A 17,616-nucleotide genomic window follows, 5' to 3' on the forward strand; every position below is an offset into this window, starting at 1 on the left:
CTGTTAAGAATGAATATGAACATGCAGATCATCATTTCCATTGCTTTTATTTACTAATGCAACTTTTTGTTTATTTTCCATAATGTTAAAAGTATCTGAAATGTTAAAAACCACAAAGATTTCTTATTTTAACTGATTATATCAGAAGTTAGCTTAAGGTCAAATATATAATATAATATAATATAATATAATATAATATAATATAATATAATATAATATAATATAATATAATATAGAACATGATATGATATAATAATATAATAACATATAGCACAACCCAATATAATATAATACAATATAATATATAGCATAATTATGTAAGACATTATATAGTCATTCCCACACCAGTAGAACTTGTGTATTTGTGTAACGTAAAAAGTAAATTAAAAATGTCAGACAAGGATTTTATGTTAATCAAAAGTTACAGTAAAGACATTTGAAATATTAATCTAATTAATATATTGTATAAACTTTATGACACTGAAGACAGGGCTTTTAAATTCTATTTAAAATTATATATTAACCCCTTAACTGTACACATTTTTTGTTTAAACCTGAACTTATTTTGAGTCACCATATATAATATCCATAAAGCACTAAATCAAGATTTCCAAGTCTGAACTCAAAACGTTGAGCGACATTTATGGGGTTAAAATGAAACTGAATCTCAAAAGTTCTGAATCAACTCTGTATTTAAATTAAATCCCAGCTCTGCGGGTCTGCCACGAGCTCTAAAATAAAAAAATAATAATCGTTGTCAGGCACAGTAACGAATTAATGATATTTTTTCAAGGTATTGTAATGAAGTTACAAATTCCAGAACTATAACAGCACTAATAATCAAACTAGCTCTATGTTTTCATATACACATACACACCCATGCAGGTTTATCCATATGCATAAACATGGACATATACAGCCTGTTAATGATTCAGGCTTTATTAGATCGTTGTCTAAGGAGTTTTGGTTTTTGCGTGTGCGCGCGCGTGTGTGTGTGTGTGTGTGTGTACTCGCAGAATCCTGGTGCTCGGGAAGTTAAATACATTGGTTAAGTTGTGGATTCGGGAAGTCAGTGAAGCTAAGGTATGTTATTGCACTTTTACTAATGCAACTTTTAAATAAGCATTCACAAACACTAAGTGTTGCGTTTCTTCATGTTTGAAGAATATTCCAGCTTCAGTGATTGACAGTGTTGGTGGAAAGATCTTCACGTTTGGATCCTACAGGCTTGGAGTTCATACCAAGGGTAAGCTTTTATATTATAATCCATTATAAATCCATGCGTTTATGTCACATAATCTCTTTGTCTGTAATATTATCTTGTTCTCTAACTTCATTGTAGGTGCTGATATTGATGCTCTCTGTGTCGCACCCCGCCATGTGGAGAGAACAGACTTCTTCTCATCATTTTATGAGAAATTAAAAGAACAAGAGGAAGTCAAAGATCTGAGGGTATGCTGTATTTTATGAATATGTAAATAAGTTATATGTTCTTACATGTTCTTACTGCAGGCTGTCCGTGGGGTCTTAAAATGTCTTGCATCTCAAAAGCTAAATTTTAGGCCTTAAAAAGTCTTTAAGACCTACAACACAACATTTCAGTAGATTTAAGTCTTTTTTTAACAGTTCTTAATTTTCTTTTGTTCATGTATAGCTACCTAATCTGGCCATTAAAGGGCACCTATGGTAAAAAATCTACTTTTCAAGCTGTTTGGACAATAATATGTGCATGTATGGTGTATAGACTGTCATATTGGGGTGATATAAGCACACCCAGTGCTTTTTTTTTCAATTTAACAACATAAAAAACGGTGGACCAATTGGAGCTGTTTTCAAATCGACCGCTACCTGACGTAGGAGAGCGGTCCCCCCGCCCACCAATATTGATTGACAGGCGCGTCATCATATCCTCAGTTTGTTAATTCACGTCAGCCATTTTCAGCGTGAGTCACTAAATATCACTTAAGGAACACCCTTGCTCTATTTTTAGATGCAAGGCTCATTGGGCACATCACAAGAGCAATATTCTCCACATTATCGCTCTAATCTGAATTATTGGTTGTATCTTTAGGTAGGTTTGCAAACATGTGTACTTCTCATTGAGTCTACCTTATACTTCAGCCGTTTGCATTTCTCGCGATCCCAGAAACTCCCTGTGATCTTAACTAGCATGCGTTTTAGAATTCTAAACATAGGTTTCTGTCAGGATACACTCAAGTCGACGGCTGGGCGCTGCGGACTGCTTCAGAAACCTATGTTTAGAATTCAAAAATGCGTGACGTGACGATTCAGGACACATGTTTCTGCCGCGCCACAGAGAGTGTCTAGTGTGCCGTGTCGCGGCTTCGAGGGGCGCATCCGGTGCCTCAGTCAAAGTTAATTCAGTGTGCGTGGTTATTAGTTTCTGTGTACAAGCTCGGCACTTGAAACTAGCACACAGTTGGCTGTAAAACTGTACAAAGACACAAATGATTTTGTACTCTCTGCTTGGTCTGTGTCAGAGTCGTACATGTACGACTGAATGGTGATCCTCTCCTTCTCCGTCTGCCTGTCAGACTGTTGCAAACGCAGAGCGGGTGAGGTCATGGCCCCGCCCCCTTGTTACGTCGGCGGGAAGCCGAAACTAATTTACATGTGAAGCAACACACCCATAAATCAGCGAACTGTGGACACGCCCCCAACATGACACTTTTTAACACATTATAATAAAAAAATCTGAATTGTTTTGAACTGAACCTAAACTGGCACACTTAGAAGAACCATTATATTAATTTTAAATCATAAAAAAGAGGTAAACTATGTTCCCTTTAACACCCATACAAACCCAATCAATTAAACTTTTGATTTAAAAAAAGCATTTAATTACTTTTCTTACTGTAACGTTTGCTTAAACGTCCTCCTTTTATTTACTGCTGAACATACTAAACTGACCTAGGATTTTTATTAATAAATCATTATTATTGTATTATTAAATGTATGAAATTATAATAAATTTTTGATAGGGCAAGTGAAAATCCTTTCCATATGGTATATTTTAATAAAATCCTTTGCATTTAACCCTGTATAAGTCTAAAATTTAATTCATAGTGGTCTTAAAAATGTCTTAACAGGTCTTAAATTTAACTTATATTTTGTCCTGCTAGGCAGTGGAGGAAGCTTTTGTTCCTGTGATAAAGCTGGCTTTTGATGGAATTGAGGTATTTTAAACATCCATGCATATGGGAAAATTCATGTCAAATCAAAAAATATGTTTCTTTTCTATATATTTCTAATTTGTTGATATGTTTGTGTCTCAGATTGACATACTGTTTGCCAGACTGGCACTACAAACCATTCCAGAGAACCTGGATTTGCGAGATGATGGCTTACTGAAGAACCTTGACATTCGCTGTATCCGGAGTTTGAACGGTAATGAGCCATAATTGATGCTTTTTGTTGGGGCTGGATATTGACAGATTTTATGAGTACATTTAATTCAGATTGAATATTGATTTGTTTTGGAGATGTAAAGATGGAGATCCATGTCAATAAGTTGTCCTAAGGAAAGATGTATTAAGTAATTCTGTAAACTATACAGGGGACTCCAACATTTGTTGCAATACTGTAATATTATTGGTAAATGGACTGATAAGTGACTGAATTTGAGCATTTCAATTTTATACACAAAGCATTATAATTCCACACATTTTTATATAAACATTTTGATTATATACAGGGTTCATATGGTCATGGAAAACCTGGAAAGTCATGGAATTTTGACAGGGCATTTTCCAGGACTGGAAAAGTTTTGGAAAAACAGAAAAACCCACAAAGTTTTGGAAAAGTCATGGAAATTAGTTTAGCCAAAATGTATACTTGAATTAGGGCTGCGCAATATTGGAAAAATCATTACCATATTTTGTATTTCTGTGATATATATTGAGATGTGAATACAATTTCAGCAGATGATTTAACTGGTTTATTTGGATTGATTGGGGGGAATTTTGTAGAGGAGTGAATCATAAATACAAAAATAAATTACAAGCATAGATAAGTAAAATATATTCAAGATAAAAGTGAATTATAGTTTTCAGGTATTCACTATTTATGTACAGATATTGAATAATTAACACTGCATAGTCTTCATTGTATAATTTAATATAATGTAATTTTTGGGTGAACTATCTCTTTAAAAATGCATGCAGATGATATACTTTTATTCCATTATGATTAATTTCTATATTAAACTATAATCCCAACATTGCATATCCTGTGATGTGACACATTGCGATATTGATGCTGTAACGATATATGTGTCCTTGGCCAAAATCTTGCTCTCACATTGTTAGTGCTGTGTAAGCATTATACATTAAATTTGAACGTCATTGTTTTTTTTATTTTTTACAATGTTTATGTAGACATTACATGAAACATTACGTCATGAAAATGTACCTGAAAGTACTGGAAGAGTCTTGGAATTTTAGTAGTAAAATGTGAATGAACCCTGTATATAATTGCTTTACTTTAATTAAGATTTAATTGTCTATACTGAAATAAAAAAGAAACATGCTGCCAATGTGCGTCCAGATCTTGACCGTATTATAGTTCCACATAGGGCATCACAATATATCATTTAAGCATTGATATCGCAATGCGTGCATGCGCATCACAACATATGCAATGTTAACCAGAAATCAAACACATGATTAAAAAAACACATGAGATTTGTGTAGAATTTAACTATAATAGAGTAAAAGGTTATCATCTGCATGTGTTTTAAGGCCTGTGACTATGTGAGCATTTTAAGAGAGTTTAAAGCATTTTAATGGTGCATAAGGAATAATTGTATTGAACAATTTAAATGATTAAGACTATGCAGGGTAATTTTCATTTGATTATTCAATTTCTATATCCAAATACTGCTAAACTCTTCTCAGAAAACTATACAATAAACATCCAAAGAAACAAAGAAACAAAACCCACAAAGACACTGACCAAGCAAATAAACATATTAAAAACAAAAACCTATTTAACACTTTTGGCCTATTTTAACAAATCTGTTTATCCGGTGTGCATGTGCGGTTTATTCATATACAAGTATATGTGTACACAAGCAGAAAATTAAGCTATTTTAAATTCTCAGAGCTAGTAAATGGTACACTCTGTTGCTCTTGCATGTTGTTGATGTGGCAACAAAATGTGCTTGTGTGACGCAGGCCATTGAAATGAATGGGTTTCAAAGCACATCACTTTCTGTGACTGGCAGGGTGTCTGCGGGATTTTAAAGTGTAAATTTTATAAATTTCTATAGCAAAATCTTAAATTCACTGAAATGTTTTGTTGTGGGTTTTAATTAGAAATCAGTCTTATTTTTCCTGTGTCCTGGTAAATCATTCATGTCATTCATCCATTTCTTCCTTGCAGTAACATTTGTTTGAAAGGTCATATTGTATTTATAGCTACTTAAGTGAAGACACTGACCTGGACAGATTTTTGTGCATAGATTTAATTTGTTATACTTTTTAAAAATAGAGTTTGCTAGTTTTGAGACATTGTTTGAAATAAATATGGCTAGGAAATAACTAAATTAGATTTTTTTATTTATTTATGGGACAAGTAAAAATTATTTTTACCAGCCTAACTAGACAGTTTTTCCTCTTTTAGGGGCATAAAATGAAAATGCCCATTTAAAACCAAGCCAAACAGTCCGTGTCTCTACTTCAAATATAACATTTGAACAATGATTTGGGGTCTTCGATACTATAATAATTGCCAAGTAAATGATTTGTAAAATGTTATGCACACTAGTTCACACCATTAACAGAAGATACAGACTAAAAGATGGATCTTGGTATGCAAGTATTGATATTAATAAGTGATTAAAATCAATACTGTCAGCCTAAACCTGAATCTTCTTTACATGTTCATCATATTTTATTGTAAATCTTTGATTTCTCACTGTGCTGTCATACAGGTTGCAGAGTGACTGATGAGATTCTTCACCTGGTGCCCAACATAGAGAATTTCCGACTGACTCTTAGAGCCATCAAGCTGTGGGCCAAACGTGAGTAAATGAGTGTCTGTCAGCCCAGTTCTGTTTTAAAACGCTACACAATTGGTCTGATGTCAAAACAAACTTCACAATGACCTTAAATGACCCACTGTGTGCGTGGGCTTTAGTGCAGTCAAAGAAAAGCAGCTCTTCAGCATTGTGCCTCAGGAGATTCGTTAGGCAAGCATTTGCTGCTTAGCAACCAGTGCACTCATGCACACTATTTAGTGAAAAACAACACATTCTTGTTTGGCATGTGGCCTTTAGAAATACTTCATTTGTTCTTAGTCTAGATGTCAAAATTAAAAAAAAGATGCTCTTTAAGTTATGAGGTAATTCTGAATAGGTTTACAAGCTGAAATAAAGTAAATGACGTTATTGGTACCTCTTACAGGTCACAATATCTACTCCAATATCCTGGGTTTTCTTGGGGGTGTATCGTGGGCCATGCTGGTGGCAAGAACCTGCCAGCTGTACCCCAATGCTGTGGCAGCCACACTGGTCCATAAGTTCTTTTTGGTTTTCTCAAAGTGGTGAGTTCCTTAAACTTTTTGTGACAGAAATTAGTTTTTTTTTTCAAATGTCTTAATTTGTCTTCCGTCTGGCTTATGTTTTTAGGGAATGGCCAAACCCAGTCCTTCTGAAGCAGCCTGAAGACTGTAACCTCAACCTCCCTGTCTGGGACCCCAGGGTATTTTATTTAACATTTCATTAGTTTGTCTCCATTTTCTTTTTCATTACAAGACTATAGCTGATGAATTTTTTTTTGTATGTATTCAGTGTCTTAATTTTCAAAAAAGCAAAAATATATTCCTTAGTCTTAAATTCACTGAACTATGAGGTAAATAGTTTTAAATGGATCTTAATTTTCCAATGTCCATGTAAAGCTACCCAATCAGGCCAGCACCCATACAGTCACCAACAATCCATCTAAAAAAAAAACCTTTAACGAAACTCTATTTGCCAATATGGTTAATTATCATTAAGTTTTCTTCAAGTAATTCGATTTTTTTAGTGGGGCAAGTAAAATCCTTAAAGTTTAGTCCTGTTTAAATCTAATATTTCATTCATAATAGTTTTAAAAAGGTCTTTAAAAGACATTTAAAAGTCGAAATTGTCAATGTTTAATTTGCTAGCACCCATCGTTTTTTTTTTTTGTTAGATGACCAAGTAATCCATGCAAGTTAATCCACTGGAAAAAAATGTCAATCTAAGTCTGACCATTCTTCAGTGTTTGGAGTTCATCATTTGTATTCAAAACCACATTGATATGGGGGAATGATTTGCAAACCTACTCAATATTCTGTGTCAGTCGGAAGTACATCAACATACTGAAATAAAAGTCAAAGCAACTTCCGTTTCATATGGACTTTAAAGTTGAATGACTGCAAAATGCCTTTAAGGGATAGTTGAAAATGACCTCATTCTCCCTCAAGAGGTTTAAACCTCTGAGTTTCTTTCTTCTGTTGAACACAACTGATGATATTTTGAAAAATGTTACTTCCACAATTCCATGAACTTCCATATTGGGGAAAAAAGTGCTACTAACATTAAAATATATTCAGATTTAAAGCATGAGCAATTGAACTATCCCTTTAAATCTTATATATTATTGCTATAGTTAAATACTGCAGTAAGAGAGCCCAATAAACTACACAATTCGCCTACTTGATTAAAGTGTTAAACCATGTAAAATTTTACCCAGAGTGTTGACTAAATTAACTAAGGGAGTTGTCTGCAATTGCAGGGTGATGTGTGTACTCCTAATATCAATTATAAGAAATAAACTGATGTGTCTTGTGGCTTGGTATACAAAAAAACAGGAAATGACTTCGCAGCTAAGACAATAATTTATCACTTTAAATGTTCCCCCCTCTCAGGTAACCCCCAGTGACCGGTACCACCTCATGCCAATCATCACACCAGCTTACCCTCAACAAAACTCCACTTACAACGTTTCAGCCTCCACTCGGGCCATCATGGTGGAAGAGTTCAAGCGGGGTCAGTCTCATTTCTGAAGATCCCTGGAACATATTCTCATAGAATAAAGGAGCATGCTTTAAAACAATTCTCAGCCTGATATTGTTTCAAGTCTGTGTGACTTTCTTCTTCCAGTGGAACACAAAATGAGAAATTTTTAAAGAACAATCGTCTTTTCTAAATCATTTGGGCTGTATTAATTACTCTCCCTGATGTCATTCCAATTTAAGATATAATAATATATTCTAAAGTTAAGATATTTTAGGTGAAAGCCAGAGCTCTCTCATCCTCTATAGACCGCAAAGGTCCTGAGATGTTTAAAGTCCAGAAAAACAACCAAAAATGTTCCACGTGACTTAAGTGGTTCAACTGTCATCATATGAAGCTCCAAGAACACCCTTTAATTGTGACTGTTATGCTCTGTCGCATTGCTGATGTATTTCTTTGGGTGTGCCTGTGCTTTTTTCACATGCAAAGGCATCCAGGGTATACATCAGTTCACAGTGCACATCGGTTATGTCAGTGTTTCACAACCATGTTCCTAGAGGACCAGCAACACTGCATGTTTTGGACGTCTCCTTTGTCTGTCCCACCAATTACAGGTATTTCAGTCTCTGCTTATGAGCCGATGATCTGAATCAGGTGTGTCTGGTTAAGGAGACATGGAAAATGTGCAGAGCTGGTGGTCCACCAGGTGGTTGAGAAACACTGGTTTATGTGAACGTGCTTCCTCTACTGACACTGAGGAGAGTGAACTTGTTAAAGTATTTTTTGTGCGCACAAAAGTTTTCTTGTTGCTTCGCAATATTCTAATTGAACCACAGAAGACACATGGACTGTTTTGACTGTTTTTTTGGAATTTTTCTGGAACGTCTCTGGACCGTTGTTGTGTATGGAGGATGAGTGCTCTTAAATTTCATCTAAAATATTTTAATTTGTGTTTTGAAGATGAACGAAGGTCTCAGGAATTTGGAACAACGTGAGAATGAGTATTAAATAACAGAATTTTCATTTTTATATGAACTAATTCTTTAAGGCAGGAATTAGTGTTGTCAAAAGTATCGATTTCGGTACATTTTGAAAAAATTCCTTTTCCTGCTAACATTTGAGTGCGTTTTGAAACACCACTGATTGGCCGTTGTGTTCATCTGCTCAACAAATACACTGGAGCATTTGAAAGCCGCGTTGTTCAGTCGATCTGTTAGCGGATCACTCATTTGTCAGTTCATAGACAGATCAGCTGATTGACGCGACTTTAAAGCTATCCTCTGTTCATGTATCTGTGCTTGCACTTGGTGTAGAATGATGAAGCGATTACCTTCGTAGCCAATCACAGTCATATCTGTTGAGCAGGTGAAAACAATGGCCAATTTACTTGGAAATTTAATGGATTTTTATTTTTGAAGTATTTTAGCACTGGTTGGTACCTAACTTGATGCTTTTGATAACCCTGTTAAACTGTTGTGGTGCCATTTGTTTTAGTTACTTAGTACCTATAAAAAACAAACTTGTTAGTTACAAACAACATATTTTGTGTTTGACTGGTTAAAATCGAAGTGATGTTTTGGAATAATAACACACATTTTGTTTTTGGATTAGCATTTTATACTGATATTTCTCTCCACAGTTTAATTTACCTTTCAACTGTTTAACTCCTCGCAGGTCTCGCAATCACGGATGAAATTTTGCTGAATAAAGCAGATTGGTCCAAACTATTTGAAGCACCAAACTTCTTTCAGAAATACAAGTATGTATTAAGCTGCATATCCTGTTGGACACACATGGTGAGAATTAATCATTTCAATAAAGATTTATTTCACAAAACTGCACCCACACGCATTCCTAGCCCATCCACGAGTACTACCTTATGTAATCCGTGTCATCAGTTTGAAATAAACGCAGAATTTTGCCTACCATCAGTTTATTCTTATGGATGGCTTTTTATGACACTTCAGCAATTAAATTGTGTATCAGTCCTGTAGAGCATGCCTGAAATGTTAGTGATCATTTTTTTTGAGATGCTTAATTTTTTTTTTTTTTCAAAGGTAGGTATTTAATTTTAAAGTGATTTTTCTATTTAAAAGAAAAGAAAAAGGTTTGACTGATTTTCTTGTGCTATATTAATTTGTATACAATTCAAAAATAAAATGTTTTAGTTCACAATTCGTACAATGTATTTCTTGTTAGTCTGTGTTTTCATAGTGTTCCTAATTTTGTTTTCTATTTCCGTCAATGTTTAGCATTTAGACTATTTGTGTTTCTTTTTTTTTTCTTTTAAATGTTGTGTGAAGTTAATCGCTATGACTTGAAGTCAAGATTTCAGTCAAAATATATGGGATTCAGACTAAACAAACAGACATTTCAACACTTGCTGTTGTTATTAGTTTAATGTTTGTTAACTTCATTCTTTGAAGGACATCATTTTATAAATGAAGATCCATTGTGCTTGACATTTCTTTGAAGTTTTAGTCGGTCAATCTTTATTATTTAATTTGTATTTTATTTTTTATAATAAATGTAGCTCATTGTAATGTTTCGGAAAACCTTTCACATTGACAAAATCTTCCCACCCACAAGAGGATGCAGCGACTGTATGCAGTTCATTGTGGTAATCCATTTATAATCACTATTATTTCTCTCCTGAAGACAACACAGCTGCTTTCAAACAATGGGTTACGTATAATTGGTTTACTGGGTCTCATTGTATTTATTCCAGACTTGCTAATATGTAATCAAAGTGGGGAAAAATGTCCAAACTGTGGTGCTTCGTAAAAATAATAATAATAATAATAAATAACATGTTTTAGTGTGCCATACTTTTTAAAGTTGTGGTTAAATGGAGCATTTGCAGCCTGTTGCTTTCGTACTTTGATAAATCAAAAAAAATCCACTTTCTGTTTTTTTTTGTCTTTTTTTGTAAGTATTTAATTCTAAAAAGTGTTTGTGTATTAGACTATTTAAATAACAAGTAACCCTTATTGAGTGACACTTGGAGGTCAATGTTATGGAGTTTTGCTTTTGCTATCTGTAATAAAAAAAATGAAATAAATAAATATATATATATACATATATATATATATATATATATATATATATATATATATATATATATATATATATATATATATATATATAAATAATTCATAAATTTGTATATGGTTTTCTTTTTTTTTTTTTTACTTTAAAACGATTAAAATACATATTTTTGTCTGATTGAAATAATTGACCACCATAAATGTACTCCATGTTTGTAGTCTGATTTTTAACAAATATGCTGTGTGAAATCAAGTGTGCTGGTGGCTGAATATGATAAAAGAGATCCCTGCTGTGTTGAGTGAAGAGATTTTATTGTGGAGAAAGGTGTAACGGGACAATATCAGTGTGATGGGGGTAGGACGGCCCTCTAGGTTTTTGCCGGGTTTAGTTTAACAGCTCTAGTCTAAAGGATGTAATGGCATTGTTCTGTCTTTTATGTCCCAAGGCATTATATAGTGTTGCTAGCAAGCGCACAGACAGAGAAGCAGCATTTAGAGTGGTGAGTACAGCTTATTTATTCGGCACAGCCCGATGTTCTGCTCATGTCCCCTGCATCTATTTCCCAAAATGTGCTCAACTAGGACTAAATGTACTGTTTGTCTGACAGGGTTGGCCTTGTGGAATCAAAGATCCGAATCCTCGTGGGAAACCTGGAGAAGAACGAATTCATTACACTCGCCCATGTGAATCCACAGTCATTCCCGGGACCAAAAGAGGGAAATGACAAGTAAGACACTTAATTTTAAGGTTCAATTCTCGCCATTAAAGGTGCCTCTATCTGGATATATCTAGGCATAGCTTAATAATAATAGTTCGGTACATGAAATTTACATACTGTAAACATCTCATGTGTGAAATCCCAGTGAAAAAACAGGTAAATCAGAACAAAACACCAACTCTGATGATCCACACGGGATCATTAACATGCACGCCATTAACATCGCACCATGCATGATCATTTTTTTCCCTATTATTTTTAAGTTTAGCTTAGCTTGTATTATAGTGGTTTAGTGGATCACAAATCTCGCAGTTCGGATCACGCTGTTTTTTTTTTTTTTGTCACGGATCGGACCATTTTTTTGGATCAGCCAAAAAGGGGAGGAGACAACTGTTATACTGTTGCTGATAACGCTCAATGTAGAAATGTAACATTATTAATTTGTACATATTTATTTTTAGTCTCATTTTCAATAAATGATTCAGTTATTCTCTCATTAAACTTAATGTTTCATTGCTAGATGTGGCAGTTTTGAAGAATTATTCAGTGGCGTATTTTTGAAGGCTGATTGTTGACACCTATTGGTTAATGTAATTGCTGTCTACAACTTGCAGTTTTGAGCGTCAAGTTAAATGCACAAGACGGTGATTGGAATCTTTACCATAAACATCAGTGGTTTTATCTAAACTACTGTGTTATTTGACTAACTTCATAACTAAATCTAAACTAAAAAAAAATCAACTTTCTTTTTGCATTTTTCAAACAGATTGGAATGCAGCGATTTGAAGGATTATTAAACAGATGCAAATCGCCCTCCTTTATAATTGATATTGCATGTTTTATATGCAAGTTTTATATTGCATGATTGCATCACTTTTAATGATTAATCATGCAGCTTACACTGAATGCATTAATGCAGGCTAAACAAGTAATGACAGAAAACACCTTTAATAACCTAAGAAAGCCACCACACCCCTAATAACCAACCACAACTTCTTCTGCCATCATTATGTTTTACAGGAAAGCCTAAATGCTTTCATACATGTGATCTTAATGATGCAAGAGGCAATCTCTCTGCCATCATTACAAATTTAGGATTAATCCAGTTGTCCATGGGTTGTGATCTGTGATTCGTTACAGGCCTATTGTATTATACATACTATTTATGCGGGACTCTTATTTTGAAAATGGGAGAGGCTTTAAGGAAGAGTAGCCATTCATACAGCCATGGAATGGTCACAGCGTGTCAGAACACAAAATGCAGGATATACAGATTATAAATGTATTCAGTGTCTTCCCCTGGCATAAGGTCTGTTTAAATATATCTTGGTATATCATGGTAGTTTAACACAGTTTTTCAAAATTTGAGGACACACGCCCCACCCAAGTTTGTCCAATTTTACTCGTGGACACCAATTCTCTTATTTTAATTTGATTAGACAATACTCTGATTAAGAGTCTATCATGTAAACAGCGATTTTTGATTACCTTAATCCGATTAAAGTCATAACTGAACTAAACATAAATGGAATTAAGTAATGTGGAGAATGCATAAATTAGTGGCATTATTGAAGTAAACACCGCAATCAAACTATTACCATCATGTAGGACTTTTCGCTGCATTTTGTTACAAGATCCACACGTGGCTGTCATTAAAGGACTGCACACGCACGCATCACGAAATGCGGAAGTTTTTTTTTTTTTTTCTTTTTTTTTTTTTTTCATTCGACGTGCGGTATCAATAAAAGCAACACTCCTCCACCAGTCCTTCAGTTTGTCAAGGGGGCATAAATGAAATGTTCATGAGTGAAAGTTAAACTGCCGAACTGCAAGTTCGAGAAATTGAAGATAAAACACTCAAAATTACATAAGACTGCAGACGTGAATAGCCTGGTCACGCAACATTCAAAAAGCACTTCATGTAATTGTCGTATTCAGATTAAGGCAAAAAACTAGATTACTGATGTCCATGTAAACGTAGTCAGTAGTGTCTTTGAAGTAAGTGAAAGATCAAGAAGGGTATCCTGTTGATTTAATTCAGAAGGGCACTTCTTTTGTCAGATGGCTCAGCGGTTTGACTTTCATTAATTTACCGTTATTCATTTTAAAAGCACCCGATTCGTTTTATTTGTATATATTTTACTGAAACGCATTAACTCTACAGGTGCCTGATAGTTAGCCATAGAGATAACATTAATCTTATTATTTCCTCTAGTGAACGCATAAAAATCGTCATCATAATTTACTCTATTGCATGCCTCAATGTCTCGCGCCCCCTTAATAGGTGCTGGCACCCCCCTGGTGGGGCGCGCCCCACAGTTTGAAAACCCCTGGTTTAACGTGTATATTTGTGCAGTTTGCCGTATATGTTTGTAATGAAGCAACAGACTCATGTTAAGTACTAAGTATATGTGTTTCATGCACGTTTATGCATTTTGTCATATTGTTCAGCTCTTAATAATTTTTTCTGGCCAGTTCCTAGGGTTTGATATGGACCTGTAAAAGCGTTTTTGTACTTGCCCATGGCACATACCTATATGGATATCAGAGAACAATTTCACATGTTTTATTGCTGCATAACGGCACATTTAACAACTATTAACTACTCCTTAATAAACTTCTGATTTGCTGGGTAGTTTATATGATAACAGATTGTACGTAATATGGATTATGTAATGCGATTCCAAAGATCAAGTACTTTTAATTAGAGTAAACAACTTTTTTTAAATAATCAGACTACAGTTAGTTTTTTGAGATTTCATAATTACGTGTAATTTACATGAGGGCAGTAAGTCGGTCACAGTTCATTGAGTCTCATAATGTTTTTTTGAAGGTTTATATTTGTTCATAAGAAACTTGCCTATTGTAAACTTTGATTCTTCGCTGTTTTTTTATTTGGAACAGGGGCTGGGGGATTCTGACACAGAAATCAACTAGAAATGGTGGAAACTGAAATATTGTAATTACTGCCTATACATTGCACTTTTAAAAAAAGCTTTTGAGGCTTTTGTTGATGATAAGGAATGCAATTATATATTTTTTGTGTCTGTCAAAACAGATTCTTCAATATACAGTATTGACCTCAAATAAGGTTAAGCACAAAAGTAATCTAAATGTAATCTAAAAGTAGCCAGATTACGATATCATAAATGTGTAATGAGAAGCTATTTTGGATGTCAAAGAATGCAGACCTCCAGATCACTCCCAACGATTGAAGAATCACCACAGACCAATGGTAGCTCAAAGGTGTTTGGGAGGCTAAACAAACTCCCTCAATATTTCCCTTTGGTAAGCTGTTTCAAACTGCTGAAATGAGCTCAAAATAACTAATTTCAAATGAATTTTGTTCAGAATTTTTTCATTTCAGTTTCTTCGATTTTGTTTGACTTATACTGGGGCAATTTTATCATGTAAACTGCTTTTATAATTCAAAGTATCCAATCAGCTTTGTCTTCTGCTTATTAATATTTTGCAATGTTGTAGTTTAAGGGTAGAATAATTGATGCAAGGCCTTTGAATTTCAAGTAAAATAATGATAATGCCACCATTATTTTCTTATAATTGTATGGTACTATTTCTTATAATAACAGCCTGGTACTATATTAAGTAAAATAAAGCCATAATTAAGAGATAAAGTACATCCAGGGATCTGTTATCACAGAATAAAGCCTGACAGGTTTATTGGAAGCCCGACGTGAAGTGGAAGGCTGTTGTACAAGACTGAAGAGCTTTATTCATTGAAAACAACCATCCTCTATGTACTTTATCCTGCTTATTACACTACTGCTTGCCACAAAACATTAAAGTAGCTGCAATGGAGCTGATGATGGAGTTTACACAAACTTGCGCATTATTCAGTCACAAGATGGCGCCAAACAGTCAAAAAAGCAAAGCTCACAGAAACGAAAACTGCTAATAGAGTATACACTAACTTGCGCATTATTCAGTCTCAAAATGGCGCCAAACAGTTGAAAAAGCAAAACTGCCAGAAATGAAAACAGCTAATGATGTAGTATACCCTAACTTGCGCATTATTCAGTCACAAGATGGCGCCAAACAGTCAAAAAAGCAAAGCTGAATGAAACGATAACAGCTGATGGAGTATACACTAACCTGCGCATTATTCAGTCACAAGATGGTGCCAAATAGTCAAAAAAGCAAAGCTTACCGAAACGATAACAGCTGATGGAGTATACACTAACCTGCGCATTATTCAGTCACAAGATGGCGCTAAACAGCTGAAAAAGCAAAGCTGACTGAAACGATAACAGCTGATGGAGTATACACTAACCTTCGCATTATTCAGTCACAAGATGGTGCCAAACAGTTGAAAAAGCAAAGCTCACAGAAACAAAAACAGCTAATGGAGTATACACTTACTTGAGCATTATTCAGTCACAAGATGGCGCCCAACAATTAAAAAAATGCAGCGTGACAGACAAGCAGAACGTATTCATTAATGTATTCATTGACTGTCAAGGGGATTCGAAGTTTCCAGATGAGCCTGCATTATTTAGCAGTTATCTCAGGATGACATATCTTAGAATGGCAACACTGACCAATCAGAATTGAGTATTCAGCCGTGTAAAAATGTATATTAACACCTAGTATGTTATAGGCAAGCACCTGCTTAATATTTTTGTTTTTAATTGTTCTCCATGCTAAAACGTTTGTTACTAAACTTTTGTCCTTGTTTTCTTGAGGTTTTATAAAGACTCAATGATTGTCAACAGGCAGATGAAAGTTTTGACATGTTCTTTCCTGTTTGTGTGTGTACAGAGAGGAGTTCAGCACTATGTGGGTAATAGGTATTGTGTTCAAAAAAATGGAGGGATCAGAAAATCTTAATGTGGACCTGACATTTGACATCCAGTCCTTCACAGACACAGGTAAGACTCTTAGCATATCTAAAGAAATGCAAGCAGAAACATCACTGTTGTTCAGTAGATTTACACTTTGCTTTTGTTTTTGATTGGCCGTAGTTTATCGTCAAGCGATCACAAGTAAAATGTTTGAGCAAGATATGAAAATCACAGCCATGCATGTGAAGAGGAAACAGCTGCATCAACTACTGCCTGAAGTCGCCATTCACAGGAGCAAGAGAAAGGCAAGCCTTCATTTGTTCCTTTGAAAGCATATTCAGCAAAACATTTTTTTTTTTTGATTTTCAACAGAAGTCCTAATGTCAAATGTATTCTAGCAGTAGCAAATTTGAGGCTTAAGGACAATGAGGGAACATGGAGTGTTTCTTCCTCAAATATTTTTTTGTCTTTTTTATTTCGTTTTTATTATTATTTTTTTATTAATTTATTTTCATTACCTTGAAAATATTTGTATTTTTATAAGTTCTTCTTACCATTTGTATTTTTTTTTTTTTTTTTTTGGAAGCCAAATATTTGTTCCACTAATTTTTGTGTCCCAAAGCCTACTGATTATTTTTATTATACCATTTCAGGATACAATCCACCATGAATAACATTTTCAAAACAGTGCTTCTCAGACGTCTTTGTTTAAAAGTTTCTTTAAATCTTCACCATAAAAATTGAGCTGTTTTTATTGGGGCTTCTGTTGAAAATATGATGCTTATTCTTTTTATTTTTAATGAATTATACTTTGTTAAGTGAAACTGGGAATGGCTGTATATTAGTGCTGGGCAAAGATTAATAGCATCCAAAATATAAGTTTGTTTCTTCTTAATATATATAGAATATAGAAAGAAAACTGTACAAAACAATTTTGTTACATATTTAAATTTTAATATAATTTGTATCATATACATATAACAGTTTTAATTATATATATATATATATATATATATATATATATATATATATATATATATATATATATA

At 34.1% G+C, this 17,616-nt stretch overlaps 1 protein-coding gene across 3 annotated transcripts in view; it reads left to right on the forward strand.

Moving 5' to 3' along the window:
- The window catches only part of papola (poly(A) polymerase alpha), a 31,536-nt gene that overhangs the window by 4,115 nt on the left and 9,805 nt on the right, over positions 1-17,616 (forward strand). For all 3 annotated transcript variants that reach the window (XM_056480825.1, XM_056480826.1, XM_056480827.1), the window contains exons 3-16: positions 1,017-1,083; positions 1,165-1,246; positions 1,343-1,452; positions 3,144-3,197; positions 3,297-3,408; positions 5,954-6,043; positions 6,426-6,564; positions 6,650-6,722; positions 7,912-8,032; positions 9,674-9,758; positions 11,493-11,546; positions 11,655-11,774; positions 16,545-16,654; positions 16,748-16,872. In XM_056480825.1, coding sequence (XP_056336800.1) covers positions 1,017-1,083; positions 1,165-1,246; positions 1,343-1,452; positions 3,144-3,197; positions 3,297-3,408; positions 5,954-6,043; positions 6,426-6,564; positions 6,650-6,722; positions 7,912-8,032; positions 9,674-9,758; positions 11,493-11,546; positions 11,655-11,774; positions 16,545-16,654; positions 16,748-16,872 — 1,342 coding nt within the window. The remainder of the gene's footprint in view (positions 1-1,016; positions 1,084-1,164; positions 1,247-1,342; positions 1,453-3,143; positions 3,198-3,296; positions 3,409-5,953; positions 6,044-6,425; positions 6,565-6,649; positions 6,723-7,911; positions 8,033-9,673; positions 9,759-11,492; positions 11,547-11,654; positions 11,775-16,544; positions 16,655-16,747; positions 16,873-17,616) is intronic.

The sequence above is a fragment of the Danio aesculapii genome, chromosome 20 (assembly GCF_903798145.1).
Source record: "Danio aesculapii chromosome 20, fDanAes4.1, whole genome shotgun sequence".
NCBI lineage: Eukaryota > Metazoa > Chordata > Actinopteri > Cypriniformes > Danionidae > Danio > Danio aesculapii.